The following is a 25,674-nucleotide window of genomic DNA, read 5'->3' on the forward strand; positions in this document are numbered from 1 at the left end:
GCGTTTGATGGTATCGCGAGCGACAGTTATCGGTATAATTTCGGTAATTTTGTGTATAGCGTGCGTGAAATGACCAGTGTTAATTTTCCGCTGTTCTTTTTTTTTCTAAATAGCTGCTCCTTATCCTAAATATAAACACGGACCCTCTTCTCGTGCTCGCTTAATCAGTCATGCATAATGTTGGCATTAATACATCTTAAGTGCTGCCATAATAACAACACGTATAATTATCACGTATTAATATATTTAAATAATTTGTAGGCAATCATAATGAATTTAAAAATTTTTAACAAATTGTATCAACTCCGAAGAGTAACAAAATTGATATCTAAATTTTTTGCAATGTTTTTTCAGGTAGTCATTACATCTTGTAACATCAATTTCATCAAGATTAAAATCTTGGACGACAATCTAGTATAATCATTATTGATCTAACAATGTACAACTATTCTGAAAAGTAATAAAATTGATACCTAATTTTTTTGCAATGTTTTCTGAAGAAATCATTACTTCTTGTACCTCAATTTTGTCAAGATTAAAATTTTCAACGATAATGTAATAATAATTATTATTCTAATAATGTATGACTACTCTGAAAAGTAATAAAATTTCTATTCAATTTTTTTGCAATATTTTCTCAAGAAATCTCAAGAAGTTACTTCTTGTACTTCAATTTCGTCAAAATTAAAATCTTGAATGACAATCTGATATGTATAATAATTATTGATCTAACAATGTATGACTACTCTGAAAAGTAGCAAAATTTATATCTAATTTTTTTACAATGTTTTCTCAAAAAATTCATTACTTCTTGTACTTCAATTTTGTCAAAATTAAAATCTTGGACAGCAATCTAGTAGTAATTATTGATACTTCATCATAAATTTATCCTGCTTATCACAGATAAAGAAAGTCATTCTGTTATATTCATGGAAAAAAAACTTATCTAAAATTAAGGTCTAAACGATCGATAAAGAACGATCAGAAGGTTTCCAACACACATACACATATAGAGCGGTGACCTTCCTCCTTAAATGTACCTGGTACTTTGCGGAGGACGATAAACTTCGGACAAACGATCGAGATTAATAGAACGAGGCTTGGGGCCCCGTCTGTGATACTATCGATCCGCGCCACGGCATGGCGAACGAGATACACGAGAGACTCCCTACGGGATCGTAAATCCACGTCGAAGATTTACTTACTTAGCGGAGTCGGCCACCGCCGACTCCACGAACACGACGACGAATCTGCTCTTCTTTACAAACGTACAAACAAGCTTACGCGAACTCGCTTTTTATGGTCATCCGGTTATGAGTTTTTAAGCTCTACTCTAAAAATGTCGATTTTAGCAGCTTGACTTCGCATTTTATAAAAACTGAGTACACCCAGAGAAAAGGTTGCTTCGATTTAAAGAAATGTTTCTTTGCTGTACAGTTAAAGAAAAAATTTCTTTGATTTAAACATTATTTTTTTAAATCAAATAAAATTTATTTGATTTAAAGAAATTATGTTCAAATCCAAGAAATGATGTTCAAATTATGATTTCTTTGATTTGTGAAAAAATTTCTTTGATTTAAACATTATTTTTTAAAATCAAATAAAATTTATTTGATTTAAAAAAAATTATGTTCAAATCCAAGAAATGACGTTCAAGTCATAATTTGATTTGAACATAATTTTTTAAAATTAAATAAATTTTATTTGATTTAAAAAAATAATGTTTAAATCAAAGAAATTTTTTTCTTTAACCGAAATTTCTTTAAATTGAAGTCTTTCTCTGGGTGTGTCACATACCTGCCAATTTATTTCCGTCGTGAAATACTTAATGTAATGTTAATAGCAGAATTGTGTAGTGAATTTTCTATATTATTTTCGCGCATCTTCGTTACATTATCTATACTATACTATCAGAATTATTTTTCATGTGATATATTAAAATACATACATGTTATTAAATGAGGTAGATATTTTGACTGACGTGAGAAACTGATAAACTTAAAATATAACATGTCCAACAAAATTCTTCTATTTGCAGTAGATTTATCAGACATCGTGTTATGTCACGGCTTTAACTGATAGATTATAATATTATCACATAGATCAATATAAATAGATAGACTACAAAGGACTATAATAAAAAAGGGAAGCTTTTTATATACATTTTTATATACAAAATGAATTAATTTTTTCTATCTTATTAATGATCACTTTACTATTTTTTTATTAAATGAATTATGTATAGAGCATATATTAAATATGAGAAAGGCAGAGAGACTAAAACATTTTTTATCCGTTTATTATTTATGCTTCTGATGCATATATATTTTGAATGTAGATACATATTGCATGAATATATTGAGAAAAATTCTGAATGTATGTTTTTGGACTCAATTTATACAATATTTAATCATGGAAGAATATTTTAGAAGAGAATAGAACAAATAAAATATCACTAGTCCAACCACATTTTTCCTACTCTATAAATAATCATTTTATATCACGTAACAATATATCTAAAGTTTGTTTTATAATTTTTACAGAAAAAAATGAAGAAATTTTAATAAAAATTTTAGCAACTTAAATATTCACCAATTTGATTAAAATTAATATACTAGTGACATTAATACTGTCCATCATGTGTAAAGTAAAATTATTAATATCCATTATCTTTATTTTTACATGAACTGCACGCATATTTACTTTTTGTATTATTTATGTCATTAGTCGTAATACCTATTAACGATGCGTCGACATAATGGACTACATTTCGAATCGTGAATACATAAATCAATGAATAATGATGTTCCAGAATTAAATATTAAGCTTTATTTGTTCTATTCATTGTCGGATCTATGAGATAATATTGCCTGTTGCTCTAATTTTATTGTTCCAATTTGATTATATTTTAACATATGTGTTTAGACATGTATGTATATTAATACAATCTGCATAAATTTGTTCAATAAAAAAATTTACTTATCACTCACCGACCGATGCGCAACAGCGGAGTTATCTGCTACGTTGACTACGTTGAAATCTGTAACATATCCATATAAAGATTTCAATTAAAACAATGCTTAAAATAATCAATGTTTTAATTAATTACTATGCGTTATTATTATAAAATTTTTCAGTTATCTTTTTTTTCGAACAGAAACGGAATGTTTGTTGAAATAATTGTACAATTTCCAAGAGAATCTTTATAAGTATAAACTTTTGTAAAATGTGATATGGAAATCTTCTTCTCTAATAATTTTTTTGGAAATAAAACAATTTGATGAAACGAGAAAAAATGATTTTTATATAAGTAAAAAATAATATTCACCGCAAACAAAAACTCGTCGATGCCCGACGCCTCTCCAAGGCCTCCACCTCCTCTCAAATTATCAGGCACTTCCTTCTAGGTTGTCAAATCTTCTTAACTTACACTTGCACAACACTCCCGAGAAACACTCGTGGCTAATTATCAGTAACAATTTTTGCGCGGTACACGATATTCCCATTTATATAAAACCTTCCCTCCCCCCCAAGATAAAATACCCATATTCCGTCGACATAATTCGAATCAATAAGTACGTTGGCACTCAATAAAATCCTAAGATCCTACATTATCGTACATCGAAAGTGCGATCACTAACTTGAACTAGAATATAAATCGAATAGCTCTTAAGAAGTCTTTTAGTCATTAATCGCGATTATAACCTCTAATTTGTAAAAAGTCTCCGCTTCCCGATACTTGCCGTAACGACTTTAAAGAATAAATACGACGCAGGAGTGCGACGGTTATACCGAATACCGAAATTTTCCCGTTGCCGTTACATACTTATTTAAGACACAACACAAAGACACGACACAAATCGGAACGTACATCTCCCAAATTCCCATGCAGGCCTCGATAAGAGATCGTATTCTTACGTTAAGGCGTTGAACTAACTTAATCTCGTGCGTATTTAACGATGCGACAGGTAGCGATGTCGAATATCCACTTCGAAAGTACATAAAAATCGTCGCGTCGATACGCCATTAATCTTGGTACACTCGAGAAACGAATTAGTCGCGATTTTAATCTCTAATCGTTCGTAAGGAATCTCGTTCGTTTGTCAGTACTTGCCAACGTTTGAAAAAATAATACGACGCAGTGACGCGGCACCACTGTCGACCGATCCAAGTCCTGCGTCACGCTCGAATGATAGCGCGCTGATGCGACCTTGTTTTCGTGCGACGTGTTTACGAATTTTATAACCGGCGTCGATTTCTGGGAATTTTCCCGTTGCCAATGCGACGTAACTTGTGGACGAATACGTATGAATATGAGTGTAAAAATTCGTACAGAGAAATAGTTTCAAAAAATACCTTACTTTTAGAAAGAATAAATATTAATTAGAAAGCAATTCGTTAACAACGAATAGAACAAATACATCTCTACTTACTTTACTGAAAAGGATGATTAAAGTAATTAGAGATGTATCTATTCTATTCGTTGTTAATGAATTGCTATCTAATTAATATTTATTCTTTCTAAAAGTAAAGTATTTTTTGAAACTATTTCTCTGTACGAATTTTTACACTCATATTCATATGTATTCGTCCGTAAGTTATGTCGTCTTGGCAACGGGAAAATTCCGAAATACGAATCATTAAAAAGAAAATTTCTCATATGAATAATTACTAATTACGTACAGAAGAACCGCGCAAGTAATATAGAATTGAACAAGTGAAAGAGTAAAGCAAAGCGCGACGATAAAAATGTACGATAGATATCCATTTCTCAAAATAAAATAAGATTAAATAAATGAATAAATAATTTTCATACGCGACAGTTGAGCGTCCAAACGGTGCGGTGGCGGCCGGCGAAGTACGAAACAAGTGAGGGGGACTAGTGGGAGCGCGAATAGCGAGGGGGACTAGGGGGAGCGGGGATGGCGTGGGGAGCGCGAAAAGCGAGGGGAGCGCGGTTGACGTCATCACTTCGGCATTCACTTGACGACCTAAGAAGGGGACGGCAGTAGTACCAGACGCTCCGAATGTCGCATTAATTTACGAAAAAATAAAATGAGATATCTACGAACGCGAATTACCTAAGGGTACAAGTAGCAAGGTATGTATTAATAGTTAAGGATGAATAGCTCAGATGAATTCTAAATAATTCTTTTATCTTTTTTAATTGAAAATATATATTTTAAAATATATTATTACGTTTGTGAAATAAAATTCGTGTTTATCGTTATTTAACATTTTTTGATTGCTCGTCTTAGCTTTTCTTTTCCTTAAAATTACTCTGCGAAAAGTCTTCCTATCTATATATTTAAAATATTCTATTGTCTACATATATATTTAAAATATATTATCTTTAATGAAAAAGATTTAATAATTGTTTTTTTGGACAAAATGGAAATTTATTTTACTTAATCATCACGCGAAATCTAATGGAATCAATGTAAGATTACGGTTTATTCAATAAAATGTGTTAAATTAATACAGATAGATATATTATCCAAATTAAGAAATGTACGAATACTTTTTGTTCAATGAAATATTATTACTATTTGTCCATATAATTATAAGAAACATATAATTTATTGCATTATTAATAAATTGTTAATTAATATTTGCTTTCTATAAGTAAGATTTTTTTTGAATACAATATATATTTTCTCCTGTACAAATATTTTTTTACACTCACCATAAATTCTTCAAGAAATTTTTCTTATTTCGTTCACACTTGTTTCATTCTTTCGTTCAATCAATCTATTTTAATCTCGGTCTGTCACATTTTCCTTACATAATTCGTTAATCTGTCAGTGACGGAAATCATTCGTTATTATTTATAAGATCATGCATGCTCGACGAAAGAACATTCGAGCGAAATTGTGAACATAAACCGGACAAACGCGGTTGGGGAGTAACGAGTAATGAGATGCCTGCGTCTCATTATGAGACGTAAATCGGAGACATAAGTATGTAAGGAAGCGTGTTTTGTTCCACTATTTTACGTTCTTTCTTATTGGCACAATCGATAAAAATTTAAGGAATATTTTACAATAGAGCGAGGAATTTCCATGTTATCTCATATTCACGCATGAAAGACATTTCGCATTACGACTTTACAGACAGAATTTTATATTTTTAGTGATAAAAAATGGTAAAGAGTTGATGAAAAATGGTTGGAAGTTCTGTACCGCATAAATTCACGTTCGAATTAAATGGGAAAATAAATATAAATGAAAGAAGAAATGAGATAAATGTACGTCGGGTATAATAAAAGATTCATTACGCTCTTACGAGAGGTGTAATGAGACGTTTAAAGGAAGAGAAATTTGAGATATACTAAAATTTCTTTAAAAATTACAAATATCTTCACCATTTTGTATGCAGCTATATCTATTGAAAAAAAAGATCCCTATATTATACAAGGCTGAAAGGGCATATTTAAAGGAAGTAACAAGCTCGTTGCAGTGGCATAAAATTCTCAAAGATAACGTAACTTACAAAGACAGATTAACGATAGAAATTTCTTTTTTCCATTAATAATATAGCTTAACATTACCTTTGAAGATAATTGTGTAATTCTCTGTACATGGGCGTAGCCAGGATTTTATTTGAGTGGAGGGAGGGGGACAAATTAAAGTTGAGATTTTTAAAGTAAGGCAAAGAGTAGTATGTGGATTATTGGATGTATTTTTTTATTATTATTATTACTAATTAATTATTAGCAGAGAAATCACGAAATTAAACATATTTAATTTACTGATTTATTTTAGTTTTCTTTTAAAATTGTAAACTAATTTTTAAAATAAAAAACTTAAACTTACACTACTAGTTTGTCTTGGATCATTAGAAAATCTTTCTATAATTTTTCAAGTCTTTTTTTTCAAAAATTAATTTCTCAAAAATTAATTTCAAAAATTTAATTTTTTAATACATTAAGAATTATTAATACATTGATCCATAAATATGTAATGATTTTTGTAATTATTTTTGTTCTTTTTTAAAATTTGAGAGATATGATACGATCCCCTTTGTTTCCCCCTTGACTATGCATGCTTCTCTATATGTATAAAAAGAAAAACTATTTCATGTATGTTATGATAGAAAGAAATCCGTGTTTTCCAAGTGTAAAAATAAAACTTGGTTTTTAACTTTTTATTATGGGAAGAGAACTGTGTTGTGCGATTAAAATTTTTAAAATATTGGCATAGACAGACTTTTTAATGAAAGACTTTAATTTCCGATAATGTATTTTTGTGATTCGCTTCATCAAAGTCTCGCGACGATAGAAAGTTTCGATATGTAACAGTGCTGTCTGCGCTTGAAATGTTTGAATCGCATTTTTCGAAAGGATCTCGTCGACGTAGAAACGCGATCGGAAGCACGTCACGCCGTTAATGAAAACGAGCGCTGCTCGAAGAAGAAGACCACAAAGTGGACGTCGATAAAGTCGCCGTAGAGTGGATGCTCGATAACTGTGTCCCAACGACGACGAAGTACGTTGGAGCAAATTAAATTTTCTTCGTTGACTAGTCCAAATTTCTCCATCAAGCCTTTCATTCCCAGCGCATCCTTCTCTTCTTCCTTTCTTTGAGTTCATTCGTCTCTCGCCGGTTTCCTTTTTAGCAATCAGACGAGCAGGAGCCAAGCTTGTACCACCTAGAGCTTGCACAATCGCGAGATAAACGAAATTTCTGCTTCTTGCATATTTTCTTTTGTTACTTTACAATAATGACAAAATCGGCAGCCATAAACTGAAAAACTATTCGAACGGAAAATCATATCTTGTAAATATTAATTTTATTTGTCAATACACTTGTTTCATTTTCTTACACACTCTTAGCTAAAAGTATTAAGTATCTATGTGTTTCTGTCATTTATTTGAAATTCTTTTATCTATTGTATTATTTTCTATTCGGCATTTTCTTTCTCGGCATTGTATAAGTTTAAGGGAATGCTGGCGTAACAAAATTATCGACATTACGGGTTAGAAAGTTTTTCAAATTGACTTTACAGGCTTGAAAACCTTTTACTAAAAGAATTATACATATATATACACACACACACACACACACACACACACACACACACACACACACACACACACACACACATAGAGTGTCTGATAAGCTTTGACAAAGTGCTTGTGCAAATAACGTGGATTAAATTGATTGTGAGTTGAAAAATTCTGTATCATTTTGTAATTTTCTCAATAGTTTACGAGAAATTATTTAAGATTGCCAAATGAACTCGTATTCGATGTTAATATTGTTTATTATAAATTGACTTTGAGTGAAAACGTTAAAAAAAGTTAATAAGATGCCTGTACTTTTGATCAAAGTTGTGTCTCATTTATACTCTTTGTGTTAAAGAACTATAAATGATCATTTATATTTCTTTAACACAAAGAGTATATTTCTTTCAATTACATGCCAATATTAATAATACAAATACAATATGCGAATATAACAATATAGATATGTAGATTTTAATAAGAAAAATAAAAGAGATGCTATACATTTAGATCTTGAAAAATCTTTGAGATATTCAATAACCTGACATACACCAAAAAGGGTATCGAATTTCAAAAGTCTCTGTGGGTGGTCATCAAGCATTCGCTATGTACGTGAGAGAATTCACTTCGATATTCTTAACTTCGATCTTTGCTAGAATAGAATTGTCAAGAAAATGAAAGGAAGCATTCAGTATAATAAAATCGACAAAGTCTCGACAAATAAGTATAAATCGAGTCACACCTAAAATAACACGGAGATGAAGAAAGCAGGTATACAAACTAGAAGTTACAATGAGCAGTAAAATTTGCAAAATACTTTTCCATCTCTAAAATATTTTTCGAATATCTACTACTATAGTCTGTATACTTCGACTTTTTTAAATTTCATGTTCTAAAGTTTTTTAGAAATTTTTGAGAAATAAATAATTTTTCTAGTATATAGAATATGTAAAACATATTGAAGTGAAAATGAAGAATTAAGAAAGTGTTTCAAAGTGGTGCAGTGTGAGAAATTGATGTAGTTGTTCTTGAATGATGTCTAACGTAAATCACAGACAAAACGTGTGCGAGAAAACAAAAGGAATGATAAAAAAGTGTGTGACTGGATGTAAAATTTCTAAGATGCCATCGAGCTGAAGATATGAGGAAGCCCGGCGGCTTATCTAGTTTGCATGGAAGCGTTCTTTGTGAATAAAGAAAACGTGTGGAAAACTCGCGTTACATGTCGCGCATATTTCTCATGAAGAGAGAACGCATTCGGAATGACACGTTGCATGCAAATGTAAATCGTAACGCAAGAGAATTAAATTTTATTGCTGTGTAATTTGCACCGAAGGTACACTTCATAAACGATTGTTCATTAAATCCGCGTCCATAATTATAATTATTCATTTGCAAGTTAAGCTTTATAGCTTATTACTCGCGATAATTATTAATTAAATAATTAAATATACATTTCTCTTAATCTTGATTATATAATTAAAGAAAATAAAATCGTATTGTGCATCGGAAATGTCATAAATTTAACAGATGATATTTTGCTTCATTAATAATGTCTGAAACTAAATTTTCTGCTTCTACTATACCTCCTTCTCTTTAATAATGAACACAAGTACATAACACATATACCCAAACGCAAATGTTCCTCGCCTCAACGACGTTGAGAATTTGACTATGCTGATACTTGATTAATTTTAACCACTGCATTAGTCCTTTGGCTGTGTTATTGCGTGTACACTTATCCCTATGTGCAAACGGGCTACAAACTACACGTGTAAGACGATCTCTAGGTGTTTGTATATGTGTGTATATATAAGCATGTTAAGTGAATACAACGGGCACGTGGTGGTCTCTAACGTAGCACTCGTCTACGTATACACAACTTACCTCGAGGAGTTTGCTAGCGTTCTTGCTTGCATTTGACTAACCGCGTTAACGGATCTCGATCCAAATATCAGTCTCGAGGAATCCTTTATGTGGTTCGCGCTTTATGTGCACCGAGTCGGTGCCAAGAACCGGCAACGAACCTTTGTCCTTATGAATTCCCGCAAAACAAATTCGAGTTTCGTGATTTGCCATTTGAATGAAGCTTCATAACTTTATAATCTTTCAATGATTTTTTAGATCCTAAATAACGTAACAAAAGCAAATTTTTTCATACATTTAGAAAAACTGTTGAATGACTTTATGACGTAATAATTAATGAACTATGCATGTTAGAAATTTTTGTATTTAATTTATTTATGAACTTAAATTATATTTTGCATTAAATTTTATGATTTCCATTTAAATTGTTTCCGTTCCTATTTTATATTTTAAAAATAATTCAAGAAAGATTAATGTACATTCTAGTATAAAATCAATTTTAAAATATTTAATAATTTTGTGTACTTTATTCGTATATATTTTTTATCTTTTTTTGTGTTAAATTTTGTATTATAATTCAACAAATGATGAATTCTCTTTTTCTGTCTTTGTCCAATTAATAATTATGTTTATGTAACTTGATTTACATCTTTGATTGCAGATGAGTGGAAAACGGACTAGAAGTTTTAAGTGCGCCGTACACCATCGGGATCGTGAGGTCTGTTCCGAGAACGATTTTCATCTGCTCGTGCATGAGCCACCTCTGTTTCGCAGGTATGATTTTAAGAGTCACGTTTAGTTATAATAAGTTTTTTCACGGTCCATCGAAATGTAATAGTAGCACTTGGAAGCACGTATTTTTCTGCTTCATAAGATTTGGATAAAACATTTCTTTGAAGAAATCCTTTTTCACGATCAATTTAAAATCTAAACCATGAAAATTCCAAACGACGCTGACTTGCATTATTACTAATCATTGTCAAAATCGTAATAAAACGTATCTAGATACGTCGAGTAAATGAAAAGCAATCGTTTGCAAAGATGTTCGGTTACTAAAACACTTTTTGAGAATATCACGTACATTCGAGTTGAGATAGTGTGATAGGTCTCTCGAAAAGGGCGGTAAACCAATTCTCTCATCTTACGACACGTCGAAAGGCGCGAGAGACGCACGAAGACGCTAGGAATGCGGATAAAACGAAAACACGAGGCGAAGGAAAAGTCCTGTATTTTATTATTCTGGCAGAATATCCGACGTGCGCGACGACGACGATAGCAGAAGCGACGACGACGCGACAGAGACAGCAATGCGGACTAGAACGGCCATTCTTACAGTATTTCTGCCGTGCATTTTATGCTGCGCATCGTTACCCATGCGAGAGAACCTCGAGGAGCTACCGACATACCTCGTACATTGTACGACCTGCGAAACATCAACATCTTCCTGCTTCCTATGACCCGCTCTTACGATCCCACTTCCTTCTTCATGCCTTTCTCACTTTGCATCTTCTACGCTCCGTGAAATTATAAATGCAATGATGTCGTTATTTACCGATACGCTTCCGCGCTTTTAAACAATTCTTTACACCATCAAATTTTTTCCGATGGATGATGTGCATTAGCGGATCCAGAAATTTGTTAACGGAAAAGAAGCTATTGGCTCGCGCCAGCTAAATTTTTTTTAAGAATATGAAAAGATTAAATATTAAATTATTATATTACTTAAATATATGTATAAAATGTTTTATTTAAAATTATGTTAACATAAAAAAAGGAATATAATAAAATCTATACTTTTCATATATCTAGGTGTTTCTTAAATTAAAAAATATTTTTGGAATATCAAAATTGTGAATTAAGCATTTCAGAGAGAGAGAAATATTAAAAATATATATAATATTTTGCTATATATATTTTTAAAAAAGGAGATTCCAAGGCTCTCCTTCCGTGAATCCGCCAGTGCACAAATAGTCCTGAAAAATTATGATTTCCTATAAAAAGGAAATGTAAGCTGAGTATAAATCGTTGCCATAATAACAGCTACGACATTGAACATGGATTGTCGGGTGTTATCGATATGGTAAATATCGTTCGTCGTTAATCATATCCTTTAACGAATCCATCGAGTTCGTCGTCGATATAAATATAACTTGTACAGAATAATCGCTGTTACGCGACAAGCTTAATAATGCAATTTATTGACGTCCTCGGTGCAGTTTCGAGTTTAATTTGCAAACGTACGTGACGAAGTAGTCGACGTGCAATTTAAATAAAAGCATTCCCGCTATCTAATGCGTCATTTATAACAACATCGGGATCGCATCGATGTCGCGTCGCGATCTCGAAGGCGTGTTCGTTTCGTTGCGCATCCGACGATATTAATTCCTTTTTTCTCGCGGACCAGGCTCGATAAGATGAATAGGTTTGGATATGTATCGGGCATCGTTCTTTCGAGGAGGCGCCGCCCGTGCTGGGTCTCTCGAGCGTGGTCGATTCGACTTGTTCCTGGGTGCTAGTCATAAATAATTCATCGTATCACCCGCACGAAAGAAGAGACGGAGAAGATGGTGCTCGACGGAGCGAGAGAGAAAGAATGAGAAAATGAGACGGAGAAGACAAGCGACAAGAGATAGGCCGTGCAAGGTAGACTTCGAAGTAGACGCATAGGGATGGCTTTATATGAAAACTAATAGAACTTGCGTTTCAAGCCCTCAGCTGTCAAGGGACTCCGGAGATGGTAATTTTGTATTTATACAAATATTTGTAGAACTTTTAAAGTTTTATATCGCGCGAGATAAAATACACATAAATTCTCTGACATGTTTCTCAACATCATTTTTCTTTTTTATTTTTTTCTGAATTTTTTTCGAAAATTGTTAACTTTGATCAAAGTCATCGTTCACTCTCCCGGGTAAATTGAGGGAGAAACAAAAAAGTTTAAAAATTATAAAAATATCAATGAAATGTAAGAGACCTATGGAAGAAGATAAAGATGAAGATAAATAGATAGATAGATATTATCGTCATGTATTGAGTGCTCTAGGAAAACACTGAACAAAATACAATTGACAGAGTAAACTTAATTACAAAGAAGTAGAAACTAAATTAACAGTAAAAAAGAGAGAAAAAGTGATGGTAACGTTTGAAAAGTGTAACAAAATTAATAAAAGGTACACTGTTAAATTTACAATGTTAAATTATGCTCATTTTATATTATTTTTAATTACAATACTTCTCTAGATTACCACTCAACATGTCGTCAGTTTAATTAAAACAGTGGAGTCAAACAATTTAACTCAAACAAATGTATTAAATTTGTTTATTATTTAATTGTAAGCAAACATTAATCGAACGTTCTTTACTTTGAAATTAACCACAGAAATATATTGATTTACATTTTAACACATATGAAATATTAAAAATAGCAAAATGTTATTTAACTCAAGAGAGTTACCATTGCTTCTTTGATATTTAACAGTGCACGTATCTATCTCTAAGTAGCATCTATTATATAGAGAGAAAGAAGTGCGGTGAGTGCTAAATCTAGGCACGCTGCATCGCGACGTGCCGTACCGAAGAGAGAAATTTCTGTATACACAAGATAAGAAGAAGCAGCAACTTACAGTCAGGGCTCTTTGCAAATAAAATATAGTCTCGTGTCAAGCGGTCGCGCCTAGCGGGGGTGGTGTGTCGGGGTGGGGGGAGGGGGAGGTTGTTCGAGGATGGGTGAGGATCCGACGCGTTACGACGGAAATATGACGAGACGATATTCCGAGCAGGTACCAAGCGCATGCTTGGAATTCGGTGTGAGCACAACCCTTAAGTCTTGGGTGCGCTACCCTCTCCGACATCTCTTCATCTCGCTCCTTTTATCGTCCCCAGCCACTTTCGCGATCCATGTAACTCGTACCTCTCCGTCTCGCTATATTTCTCTCTCTCTCTTTCTTTCTCTCGTCCGCACTTCGTTACATTAACGCGCGAGGAGTATGTAAATTTTACCGCTGACTCGCGAAAAGATGGGACTTCTTCGCTCGTACCCTCGGGAGGTCGCGCAGCCGCCTTTTCACGTCTGAAAAACCTTACACGGCGGCGACGGTTTATGGCGGTCGGTACATCTTCGGTGGAGAGCCACATTGGTCGCGAGGTAATAGTGATGGTCGTACAACAGGGACATTGAAGTCTTTGAGATTCTCCGACGTGAATCTCAATGGCAGTTTGAATTGACGTTAATACATAATCCTTAAAACAGCGTTTACAATTTTTGAGGCATAAAACTTGAACTTTAAGTCTTAAGTCGTACACAATTAAATTCATAATGTCAAATTTAACCTAATTTAAATCATTACTGCTTCTACTCAATATATTGTCACTTTATACTAAAAACAATTATTAAATCCGACATTATATAGTGCCACATTGTTTTAAAATATTTAACGCTATTGTTTTAGTATAAAATGATGATATATTGAGTAGGAACGACTTAAATTAGATGAATTTGACACTATATATTTAATAGTCCAATCACAATCGAATGTGAGGAGAATATGGTGGCTGAATTTCTTACGACTTAAGGCTTTAAGCCTAAGTTTTACACTTTAAAATCTCATTGTAGACATTAATTAAATACATAAATTTAAACCGCGAGGCGTTAGATTATGCGTCATAAGAATGGCGGTAACGAACGTTTCTGGCAAAGTAACATTTTCGAGAAAACGAATCAAAAATCTTCGCACCACGTGGAATAGTATGGCTGAATAATTCTCGTGATTCTCGGCCAGCGATCCGATTTCCGCTCCGATGATATTTCCGTTCACCATTGTCGCAAAAAGAAGGGATGGAAACACGGTGCCGTCGCTTCGTGCACGCTTCCGCCTTTATGTCGGGGTATTCCCTTTCGCTTAACAAACTCGAAGCGGACATTTTGCAAGGCGGACCGGGATGGTTACACAAAAAGAACCCGGTTACACACATGCGGAAATTCATTGCGCCCGTGTCTCTCATTCGGCCCTTTGTCGAGGCCTCGCTTGGTCGGCGCGCGCGTTTCCATTTTTCGCTTTCGCGAGAACGTCATCCAGCCGTTATGCGCTCGTTCGCGCTTCTCGTCGACGTGACAATGAGCTTCTGCTCTCGCGGAAAACCACTTCGTTTTTCCTCTCAGCCTGTATCGCGCATACATATATATATATATATATATATATATGGGTTCGTTATGACGAACCGTCAACGGAGCACAATTATTTCACGCTTTTAACTCCATGACTCTTTTACTACGAATACTATGAACACTAGCGTTCCTGAAAACGGAATCTTAACTTAGATGACGATGCAAAACTCGGCTGCGTTTTATATAAAAATCTAATCAGAATTCTAGCGAATAATTGAAAAGATGAACTGCAGTCAATTATTTGCAAGTCAATTTATTTATGTAGTCTATTGCAAATGTGATAAATATCATGAGATTCCGAAAATCATTTATAGAATTTTCTTGATCAAGAGAATATATATATATATAAACTAGAAGAAATTCAGTATAAATTCTCTCTCACAGAAGAAATTCTGATAAATGCTAAAATTATATTGAGTGAGATTTATATGTTTGCATCGCAATCTATATTTAAATATTAATTAGATTATTGAAACCATAGAATAATCGATATCATTCACATTTTTATTATCAAAATTGTTTGAAAGGAAATACTTAATTAAAACTTGATTGATTAATATATTTTACCTTTATGAAGAAAAAAAAATCTAAAATTTCAAGTTTTAATTTATATCAAAATACTTTTGTATATAAATACATGTATAACGTATATATCGTTATAAATGTACATACACGCGTAGAAATTAATTTTTATATATATTTCAATTATTCGTTTAACGACTCAATTATCTCAAAACGAAACCTATATCCGTGAAGAAATTCGATAAGCCGATTTCCGCAACAATTTCACGCATTTAGCCGGCTTTTCGTCTCCAGAACATCTTAGGGCGGTACGTTTTTGGTGGCGGTGCGAATAACACCTTTTAGGGAAAATATTTGTCGTTTTTGAAATATGTCGAAACTGAGGCCATTCAACTATAAGGCCGCCCGCATTTCAGAGGAGCTCCAATTTTTTCTTGCTACCTATCTACCTACCTACCGTGCTAAAAGATGCTCGGAACGGATGCACATAGTCGTTGTCGCCATCGACGAAGTCGACTTTGTCGCTGCTCGACCGCATTGTAAAAGCCCGTCGTTCATTGTTGGCCATCAAAGGACCGCGTCCCGCGTCGAAAATCGCCCGGAACGGAAAAGAGAAGCCGACAAATTGGAGGTTGGACTAACGACGTACTGCTGTTAGCCTTCTGTGCGAGAGCTACACGGCCATTTTTTCGATATTCCTAGTTGAGGACTAACAGCGTGTAATGAAGTGATGTCAGTGTACAAAGGATTTAAGGATTTGGAGCGGTACATTATGAAGCTTATTTCACGATCATAAATAAGATGACAGCTATAAAAAAGGAATCAGTGATCCCAATTAGTATAGGATTTATATCTTTATGTAGATTTTTTTTTACTTTACAGATTTTTTTATTATTGAATTTCCAGGATTATTTATTAATATTATTGAGTTGTTAAATATTACTTATGTCCTGAAAGTTTTAGTTTTCTAGGCTGTTCTTGTAAAATAATTGCAAAGTAAAAGCATTTCTTAATTCGCCGCTCAAAATGATATTAAAATTATATTACAAAATTAACACATTAAAATATAAAATTAACATATTTGAATTTCGTGATGCGGTTTCCTCATTAATCGTGTGAAAAATGCCGTTTAAAATCATGATCGACGATTCCGATGATCGGGGCTCTGCCTGTGTCGCTTCTTAATCCCCCGTTTAATCACCGTGTAGCTTTTACACGTGATCACTCGTCCGTCGAGCAATCCCGTCAAATCCAATTTCGCCGCCGGCGATAGGCCTATACGATAAGATCTGACGAGACGCGGGGCAGATATACATTGTGAAGCGCTGAAGTTAATAGGCGATATAAAGAAGGGTCGTGTGCGGTAAAGGACGATCTACTGGCTCGTGAAAGACGCATTTAGGGAGAGGGACAACGGAGATCGCGAGGCATCCGGAGGTCTGGAAATCTGCACCTGGTCAGCTTCGGCGTGCGTGCGCGTTCCAGGAAAAAAAAATAGGGCGTGCAAGAGAAAAAGAGAAGGAAAAGAGAGGCCGTGTTTCTGGCAGGTACACATAGATCCACCGATGCGATGTCGCCATCCAGATGCGTCGTTGAGTCCTGACGAAACCTGTAAGAACTTGCATTTGACATTTCACAAGCAATGATTACGGACGCTGGACTTGTCCTGTAATTTATTTCGCTTCGTGCCGCTGTTGAGTACCTACGATGGATCCCGAATTATTCTTTCAAATGCTTGTACCCGGTTCGGATGAGCGATCGCGAAGTGGTTCTGTAGGATAGGATGGACACCGGCATTCTGAGCTAAGCAGAGATCTTTATTGTACTCGAGTCCCGGAAAATTGCGGGCAGTCGCGTAATTCGTTCGTTTGTTGTATTCATATAATTCTTTGATGTCGGTACCATTACGTAATTCTTTTGGAACTTTGATGAAATTCTATTTTTATACTTCCACGTCTTATTTAGTACTTATTATAACAGTTGGAATAGAATTATGTAAAAAATAGATTTTATTTATTATTATTAAGAGGACCAAAAAATTTGAAAGACTTAAACACATTTTTTTTGTAGAAAAATAATGGACTAAAAAGAAATTATAAGAATATACGAAATTCTCTTATAATTGTATGATATAAAATAATTTTATATCATATAATTAATAATATGTAAAATGAAATATATTAATTTGCAAAAAGCTAATTAACTTTATTTTAGATAAAAGATGATTTTTTATGTTTTTAAAATGCATTTTCATGTAAACCTTAATTACGCTGCCATTATTTCTCAATAAAGATACGCACGAATAATCGCAGGGAAAAACTCTCACATGGTATGCGAACATGGCTCTGTTATCGATATCCTTTTCCCATTTACATTTCAATCGGCGTTCACAAAGCGACGCGGCCGATCATGCGTCGCAGAGGCGCATAGAAATCGCGGAATTAATATCTCCGGAGATATTTTCGCATATGGGAATCGCGAATATAAATTGCATGCATGAAAATGCACCTCAAGCTATAAATCAAAACGACCATGAGGCAGTTGGCCTCACGCGAATATTACTGCCGTCTGCTTTTTTTTTTTATATATCGCGAAAATCTGGAGAAACGGAATGTCGAAAATTTATCGGAAGATCTAAATGCCAAATGCGAATCGTTCACAACTACAATGTAATCGTCGCATTCCGTAAAACGCGATATTTATATCGACAAAAAAAAATGAAGATCAAAATCTCTTTGCTCGCTCAAAAAGAATTTTGTCTCTCCGTCTTCACGATTGAACCGTACGTAACAGTTTTTTTATATAATGTGTAATTCTCATCATTTAGTAGAATGTTAATTTAAGTTAATTATGAAAAATCACATATCCATTCCTTCTTTTATTTCTTCGTTAAATATTTGTGTCTCGACAATACTGTAAATTTTTCAACTCAATGAGAAGTATCTATCCGCTTTTTAACGATATAGACGTTCATTTAAACCACGCGAGAATGTATATTCTACGATTGATGGAACAATAAAAAGTTTTATGCGACATGGCTCATAAAACAGCGACCGTAACGACGATGAAACGTACTGTCGTAGCCGTGCAAGTAACATTTTGAATCAAAAACAGGTAAAATTTCGACGTGAAGAGCATTTTTAACGCGGATAACACGTGTATCTGTCAATCAGCGCGACATCAATCATTATCACGTATTGAGGGAACGGTAGAGTTTTTTGTATCCAATCATAATAAATATCAATAAATATCGATGTGACATTCATAAAAAAAGCATAAAAAAGAAAATTACGTGTCTACGAATCCCCGAGTGGTACCAAATTTTTTACGAATCACAAGCACTATCGACGAGAATAAAGTATAAGTGAGCGCGAGAATGTATATTTCCAGGAATTAAAATATTCCGATGGAGGAACAATTTTGAATTTACGACGATATCGACGAAAATAAAAGATTCGAGATATAATTTTGGATAATGAAAAATTACGAAATTAAAGCACGCGATACGAAGACAATGGATATATTTATCTACTGATTCGAGTGAGTCACTTGCACTAGGCCCAACAGAATCGCGTAATTGAGTCGATCGATCACATCTACAGAGCGACACTGGCACTATCGACTGCTTTGAGAGCACACGGTGGATTACGTATCGTGATACGAAGTACAACACGGAATCGAAATTACTCGGGCGGTGCGATATTCCCAGGGTCACAGTTCGCTAGGCGTGTATAACCCGATTCCTCTCCTTCTCGATTATCGATCAGTATCACACGCGTGAATATCAAGGGAGAATCGAGGAATGCGGGGAAGAGATGCTGAGGACACTCTGAATCTCTATCTCGCGTATTCGGCTTTCCGCGGCACTGAAAAATCTCCGCGATACGCGAGATGCTCTTCGAGGATTAATACCATCATTTTCACTAACGAAGGTTTACTTTAATCTCGGTTTAACTTCACTCTTCATCTTCTAGTCCTAGAAATGAGAAAAAGAAGAAGACGGTTAAACCGAAATTAAAGTTAATCTACGTTCCAAAACGTTCTCTCCGAGAAAAATTTTCCTCGAAATATGTACACGTAACGTACATAAAAATTTTTCTCGGAGAGGACGTTTTAGAATGTAGTCCTACGTCAGTAGAAACGGACTTGATATACATTTCCATCAATGTAGATAAACTTTAATCTTGGTTCGACTTCCTCATCGGCTTTTTGAACTGGAAAAAGATGAAGAACACAAGTCGAACCGAGATGAAAATGAATCTGTATTAGAATGGAAACGGGAATAAAACCTTGGAGAGATGCGAAGAACGTCGAACGGAACACAGACAGCACGAAACGCACGGCGCGACGGCTCGCGACCAAGTGCCGACCGTGACACGCGAAGGGTCGCCCCGGCGGGCGCGGCGCGCTATTGGCTCGCGCAACTCCTACTACTCGGGCTTGCCCCTGGATCGGGCCAATGGACAGGCCGGCAGCCCCATCGCACGACGGAGACCGCGTGTGCACCCACGCAGGGCGGCTCGTGGCTCGAGGCTCGCGGCAGTCACTCAGTCAATCAGTCACTCAGTAGGCCCGCGGCGCGCCACGAGGTGGGATCTGCGAGCGTTGCTCGATGTATATGAGTGGTACAGACGGTGTGTGTGCGGGAGAGTAGTATATTACGTTATTTACACGAAACGCGCGCGCGGGGGATTATCGTATACGTTATACGAAATACGGGACGAGAGAGAAGACTAGAAGAGGCCTTCATCGTCGCGGCTCGTCATCGGCTCGTCACCCACGCTCTCTTCCGTGGCACTTGTTCCTGAATCCTGACTACGAGCACATCCACGTTTGCGTTGATGCTCGCTATCGGCACGAGCGGATCTGCGAGTCCGAGCGGACGAACAGCGTCTCGCGCACCGTCGCGTCGCGTGGGACGCCGCGTCAAGATCGCGTCGTCTTCGCCACCACCACCATCGCCGCCGTCGTCGTCGTTACCGTCGTCGTCGTCGTCGGCGCGGTTCGTCCGGATGTCCTGGCCGAGCTGAGAAGACGTGTACTCTCCCTCGCGCGGAGTCAGCGGAGTGCCGAGCCTATCAGCTCGCGGTGTGCTGTGTGACATCAGCGAGGTGATACCAGCGAACGCGCGGGGAACGATGTGCGTGTCAGCCATGCCGTTAAGTGCGACGAAGATACTGAAGGATAGCGCGAGCCGGCAGCCGGCGAGGACTACTATCGCGACTAGTGCACAGGTGCAAGGATTAAGCGGCGGCGGCGGCGGCGGCGGTGGCAACAACCGCAACAGCAACAACCACCATCACCACAATGCCGGCGAGCCAACCAGACCGCAGCACACGTCGATCATGTAAATATATATCGCTGTTTAATCCTTCTCTTCTTCTCTGTACCGGCGACCTTCGCCAATACCGCGTGTCTCTTCACGCCGATCGTTACTATTTTCCTCGCGGAAGATGAGACACAGGCAAGGACGACGAACTCTCGACGCGCGCGAGATCGATCGTCGCGTTCTATAATCCTTTGAGTGTCAAGGCCGCGACGACAGCGAAAAGTGTCGCGAGTGTCATTCTAACCTAGACTCCGCGACCGCGATCGAACTTCTCGATTTGATATTATGATGTGTACGATGTGTAATTTGAAATCGTGGAACGCGTAATAATACGTGAATATTCTGACAGAAGATAACTTTGGGAATGGAGAGTCGTCCTTGTCAAGATTTCTGTTGAACATAAACTAGCTGTAACGTTACATCAATGTTATAATTTCCTACTCAACAATACAATGGAGTGTAATACATGTTGTATATAATAATTACATTGTTGAGTAGGAAACATTATAACATTGATGTGTAATTGCTACTATTTTGTGTTTAGCTGGTTATTTACAAATAACGTTACATTTTTTTAAGATATCATGCAGTTAGGTTAGTCGCCGTGATGCGAATTAAACGAAGTGTTTACGCGTACTGTATCAGTCGCGGGATTCGCATTGGAAAGATTGTCGAGTATTTGGCATACAATACGTTGCGACCGGTAATCAAACAAATACTACTCGAATTGTCAACAAGAATTGTGAACGACGTTGCTCGACTCGCGTCTACTTCAACCGAAAGTGGAGAATCATGCATTTATTTTCGACTCGCGCGACGGCAGTTTGCAATTAACAATTTTATAAATATCGTTGCTCTTTCTCCATACCGTCTAAATTTTTTGGAATGGAATCTATTTTCACTTTTTAAAGAGTGAAATAAAGCCAGTCTTGAAAAAGCGTGTCTCAATTTTCAATTTAAAAGTGAGTGTTCACTCTTTCGAGTGAGATTTACTCTTAGCTTTCTACAATAAATCATTACTTACCACTAATACCATATTAGTAGTAAGTCAGAATTATGTATCATAAATCTTAGAAAACTTACATCCATAATAAATCATATTAGATCATTACGTTTTTTAACCAATCAGAAAGATAGTAGTTCTCGGGGCAAATAACAATATATATTGTATGATTATAGTATCTAATCATAAGTCAATCAAAACATAATTTATCCGTTATATTAAAAAAAAACATGTAAGAGATTTAATTGTTATCGCGACGCTGATTGGTTCTTTCTCACTTGGCTCATTTCGTGCTGCAAGAATAATTGTCAGCATAAAATGTTTAAACAGCTAAAGATTAGATTGATCTGTATACTTGTGTACTCGTATATTTGTACAGAGACTTTTTGTATAAATATATAATATAAAAAATTATAAATATCGCCCTGCATTTAGTATTTTAATTGTAAGAAATGGAATTTAGCCATTTATACGTAGTTACTAATTGCTGACTTATTGTTATCTTGTGCCTTATGATATTACTGATTCGCTTACTCCTGACATTTAATTTATCTACTCTAAATTTCTTGGAATGAAATCTCCAAAAGAGTTAAAATACTACCACTGAAAAAGAGTAAAAAATTTGCACTCTTGAATAAGAGTGGCAGATTTTATCTCTTTTGGAGTATGATTTCGGAATGAGATTCACTCCGAAAAAGGAGTGAGATTTCTTTCCTTTGAAATGAATCTCACTCAAAAAAAAAAAAAAAAAAAACTGTAAAAATCTGCACTCTTATTCAAAAGTATAAATTTTTCAATTTTCTTTAATATTAGCAGTATTTTAAGTCTTTTGGAAATTTCACTTCAAGAAAAGAGAGAGAGTAGATATTATTAACAGTTTATTGTAAAAAGCTTATATATAAAAGTTTTAGACACCAAAAGATCGAAGAAGAATTCTGATTGAGAAAAAAAATATTGTCTCTGCCTCCGTATCTTTTAAATGAAATATTGAGATTTTAATTGCCGCGTATTAACATTTATATTGTTCTTCGTTACTCTTTCGGGAGTTCGCTGAATTTTCTGCCGCGCGATATCGATTAACGATACATCGCGATACGCGCACATTCGTTGCCTGTACGTCCTCTTCAATAATTCACGTCGCACCTAAGCTTATTACTCGGCCGATTCACTGTGGATTCGTAAATCTCTTCGATATATAGTTGGATCGTTTGGGCGCGTGCCACTCGGTACTCCGCTGTCCTCCGGTTGCAAATTTGTCCCGCATTTTCCTGCGAATCGCGGGGAATGTCTTTGGGGGAATATTTTCTCTCGATAGCGTGAGAAAGTCGATCGGCTTCCCTTGGCGACGGATCTCGGGAATATTATCTGTAGTAGACAAACTGGCGAGAAACGTGTTCGCATTTCTAACGAAACGCACAAACAAGTTTTTCCCTTTTTACTCATTACATTTTCATCTACCTAAAATGCGAGGAAGAAATTTAATTTTGTTTGTAAGTCACGTGTGTCTCATTAAAGAAAATTAACACTAGAATTAACACTGAGACTAACACTAGATGGTGCCATTTTGGCTCCGTTAATTATTTTAATTTTTGTTTTTTTTTTCTATTAAATATGCAGTACAGAGTCTTGGAAATATGTGAATGTAATACAAACAATTATAATGATATAAATAAAATCCAATTAAATTTTTATTAACCGAAAATAAGAATAATAAATAGAAAATAATTATCAAATTGGCACCTTCGATAATTCTAGTGGGATACCGTCGAAACTGATGGTCTATTGGATCCATTTATTTATAAATCTCTATTAAAAATATTAAATTATTAAATATTTAATTATTTCACGTTCCATTTTCAGATTTGAATTATTTTTATTAAAATATATTTAGCATTTATTCTTTTTTATACGAGTTATGTCATGTTGCTTTTTTTTTTTAAATTAATTAGTGCCTTTTAATTAACATAAATTAAATCGGTATTACAAACTTAGCATCAATAAATAGTATTACAGATTTTAACGTCAGCTCCGGAAGGTTAAAACGCGCGGCGCGTTGATGAGGAAAATTGTGGCAACGATTTTGTGTGTAAAACGTTGAAATTATTTTACCCGCGACAAGAGAATTGTGTACAAGGCGTCGAGTCGGATTTGCGCCTCGAAACTCTACATCGGAGGTATTAAATCTTTATAATCAACATTGCGGTGCATTTCGTGATTTAATTTCACGGTAGTAATTGCGCGTAATTCGTTAATCATAAATATAGTCAATATCCGCTTGTATTGATGTTTATTTCATTTCTATATGTATAGGACTAATTAACCGCATTCGTTTAATGACATATAAAAGCTCGTCTCTCAACGATAATCTTCAAATAGTCGTATCGTCGCAGATCGTCAAACTGCCTATAATCTCGTTCCAAACGTGAAATACGCAATCGAATCGATCCCTTTTTCTCCATCGTTTTAAATTCGTGGTGATATGAATGTTGATATTATAGAAAATCGAAAAAATTACTTTCAAAATTCGTGTATGTACGTTATTGCGCGTTCAAGCGTTAGCGCGACCGAACGTGTCGCTTTCCTGTATAAATGGAAAATGCAAACACCAGAATCAAATTTCTTGGATCGCCTATCTGTCTCCAATATCGAGCGAAAGATAAACGCGATAAACGAAAAATTCGTTGGCGACAACGTTCCACGTGTAATATGCGTATGAACATGTGTACGAACAATGATGTGTAACGCGCGGATTGAACTTATATACATATATATATAAATTGATAAAATAAATCCTATAATTCGTCGCAGTTATTATAATCGGCTTGACGATTGTATCGCTACGAGATTGATCAATATTTTCGTTTACTTATGCGACGGATCCGTGTTATTTGAAAAGTACACGACCTCGAAGTCACCGTATGTTCTTTAGTCGTCATGTCTGTCTCGACCAATTCGTGGAAGTCGTGCGAAGAAACGATCGAAATACTCTTTACATATGCGCCGAGTTTGTAATTCTTTATTTTGTCTATTTAACACTTTACATACTATTGAGCTAAATCTATTTATATACTATTTTAGTACTTTATTGGCTTTTTAATGTTTAAATATAATTTATATTAATCGAAAATAGACAAGAGACTCTTCTTATTTAAAAAACTTGATGAAAATAATTAAAGAAGTATTAGGAATCAGCGCCAAAAACAGATCACAAAATATTTATAATAAAAAATACTTTAATAATAATTAGTCGATATCAATTTAATTTGTGATTTCGATAAAGTGATGTCGATTAATTATTAAACTATTTTTTACTAGATACTTTGCGCACTGTTTTCTGCGCCGACTTTTAATGTTCTTTTAATCGTCTTTATTATATAAATTATATTATTTTTGAAATATTTTATTTTAGTAAAATGGATCTTATGCCTGTTTCTACCAATGCGGTTTAATTTTAATTCCCGATTCAACGAACTCTTCATCTTTTTCCAGTAGTTTTAAGAATTAGAAAAAGATAAAGAATAATTTGATCCGAGGTTAAAGTTAATCTGCGTTGATAGAATGGGTATTAATATCGGATAAATAAAACCATCATTGAAATAATGAGAGCTTTATGAAAATTTACGCATCATCTAGATGACATGACAGTTAAAATTAATATAGAAATTTGGTATAACATGGACGAAGTTAATCCTCTGTCTGCAATCTGGGCCTTTTTTGTTCGACCCAAGTTTTTTTTACTGTTCTAGACTTTTAAAAAATGTAAAAAAATTCAGAATTACTTTTTA

The 25,674-nt window shown here is 35.0% G+C and overlaps 1 protein-coding gene and 1 long non-coding RNA gene across 11 annotated transcripts in view; one reads left to right on the forward strand and one right to left on the reverse strand.

Annotated features, from left to right (window-relative positions):
• Nucleotides 1-5,287, reverse strand: part of LOC105150419 (uncharacterized) — a 250,084-nt gene extending 244,797 nt beyond the window's left edge. For 6 of the 9 annotated variants that reach the window (XR_015546336.1, XR_015546337.1, XR_015546332.1 and 3 more), the window contains exons 1-2: nt 3,329-4,495; nt 2,991-3,040 (exon numbers count right to left, since the gene is read on the reverse strand). This is a non-coding gene — a long non-coding RNA (uncharacterized LOC105150419). Of the gene's footprint in view, nt 1-2,990; nt 3,041-3,328; nt 4,496-4,816 lie in introns of those variants that run through there. The other 3 variants (XR_015546334.1, XR_846714.2, XR_846715.2) reach the window with 3 other exon arrangements.
• stet (stem cell tumor) overlaps nt 1-25,674 on the forward strand; it is a 429,808-nt gene that overhangs the window by 247,435 nt on the left and 156,699 nt on the right. For both annotated transcript variants that reach the window (XM_011063469.2, XM_087410217.1), the window contains exon 5: nt 10,533-10,645. In XM_011063469.2, coding sequence (XP_011061771.1) covers nt 10,533-10,645 — 113 coding nt within the window. The remainder of the gene's footprint in view (nt 1-10,532; nt 10,646-25,674) is intronic.

Source organism: Acromyrmex echinatior, chromosome 10, assembly GCF_024713525.1.
Source record: "Acromyrmex echinatior isolate Ae372 chromosome 10, ASM2471352v2, whole genome shotgun sequence".
Taxonomy (NCBI): domain Eukaryota; kingdom Metazoa; phylum Arthropoda; class Insecta; order Hymenoptera; family Formicidae; genus Acromyrmex; species Acromyrmex echinatior.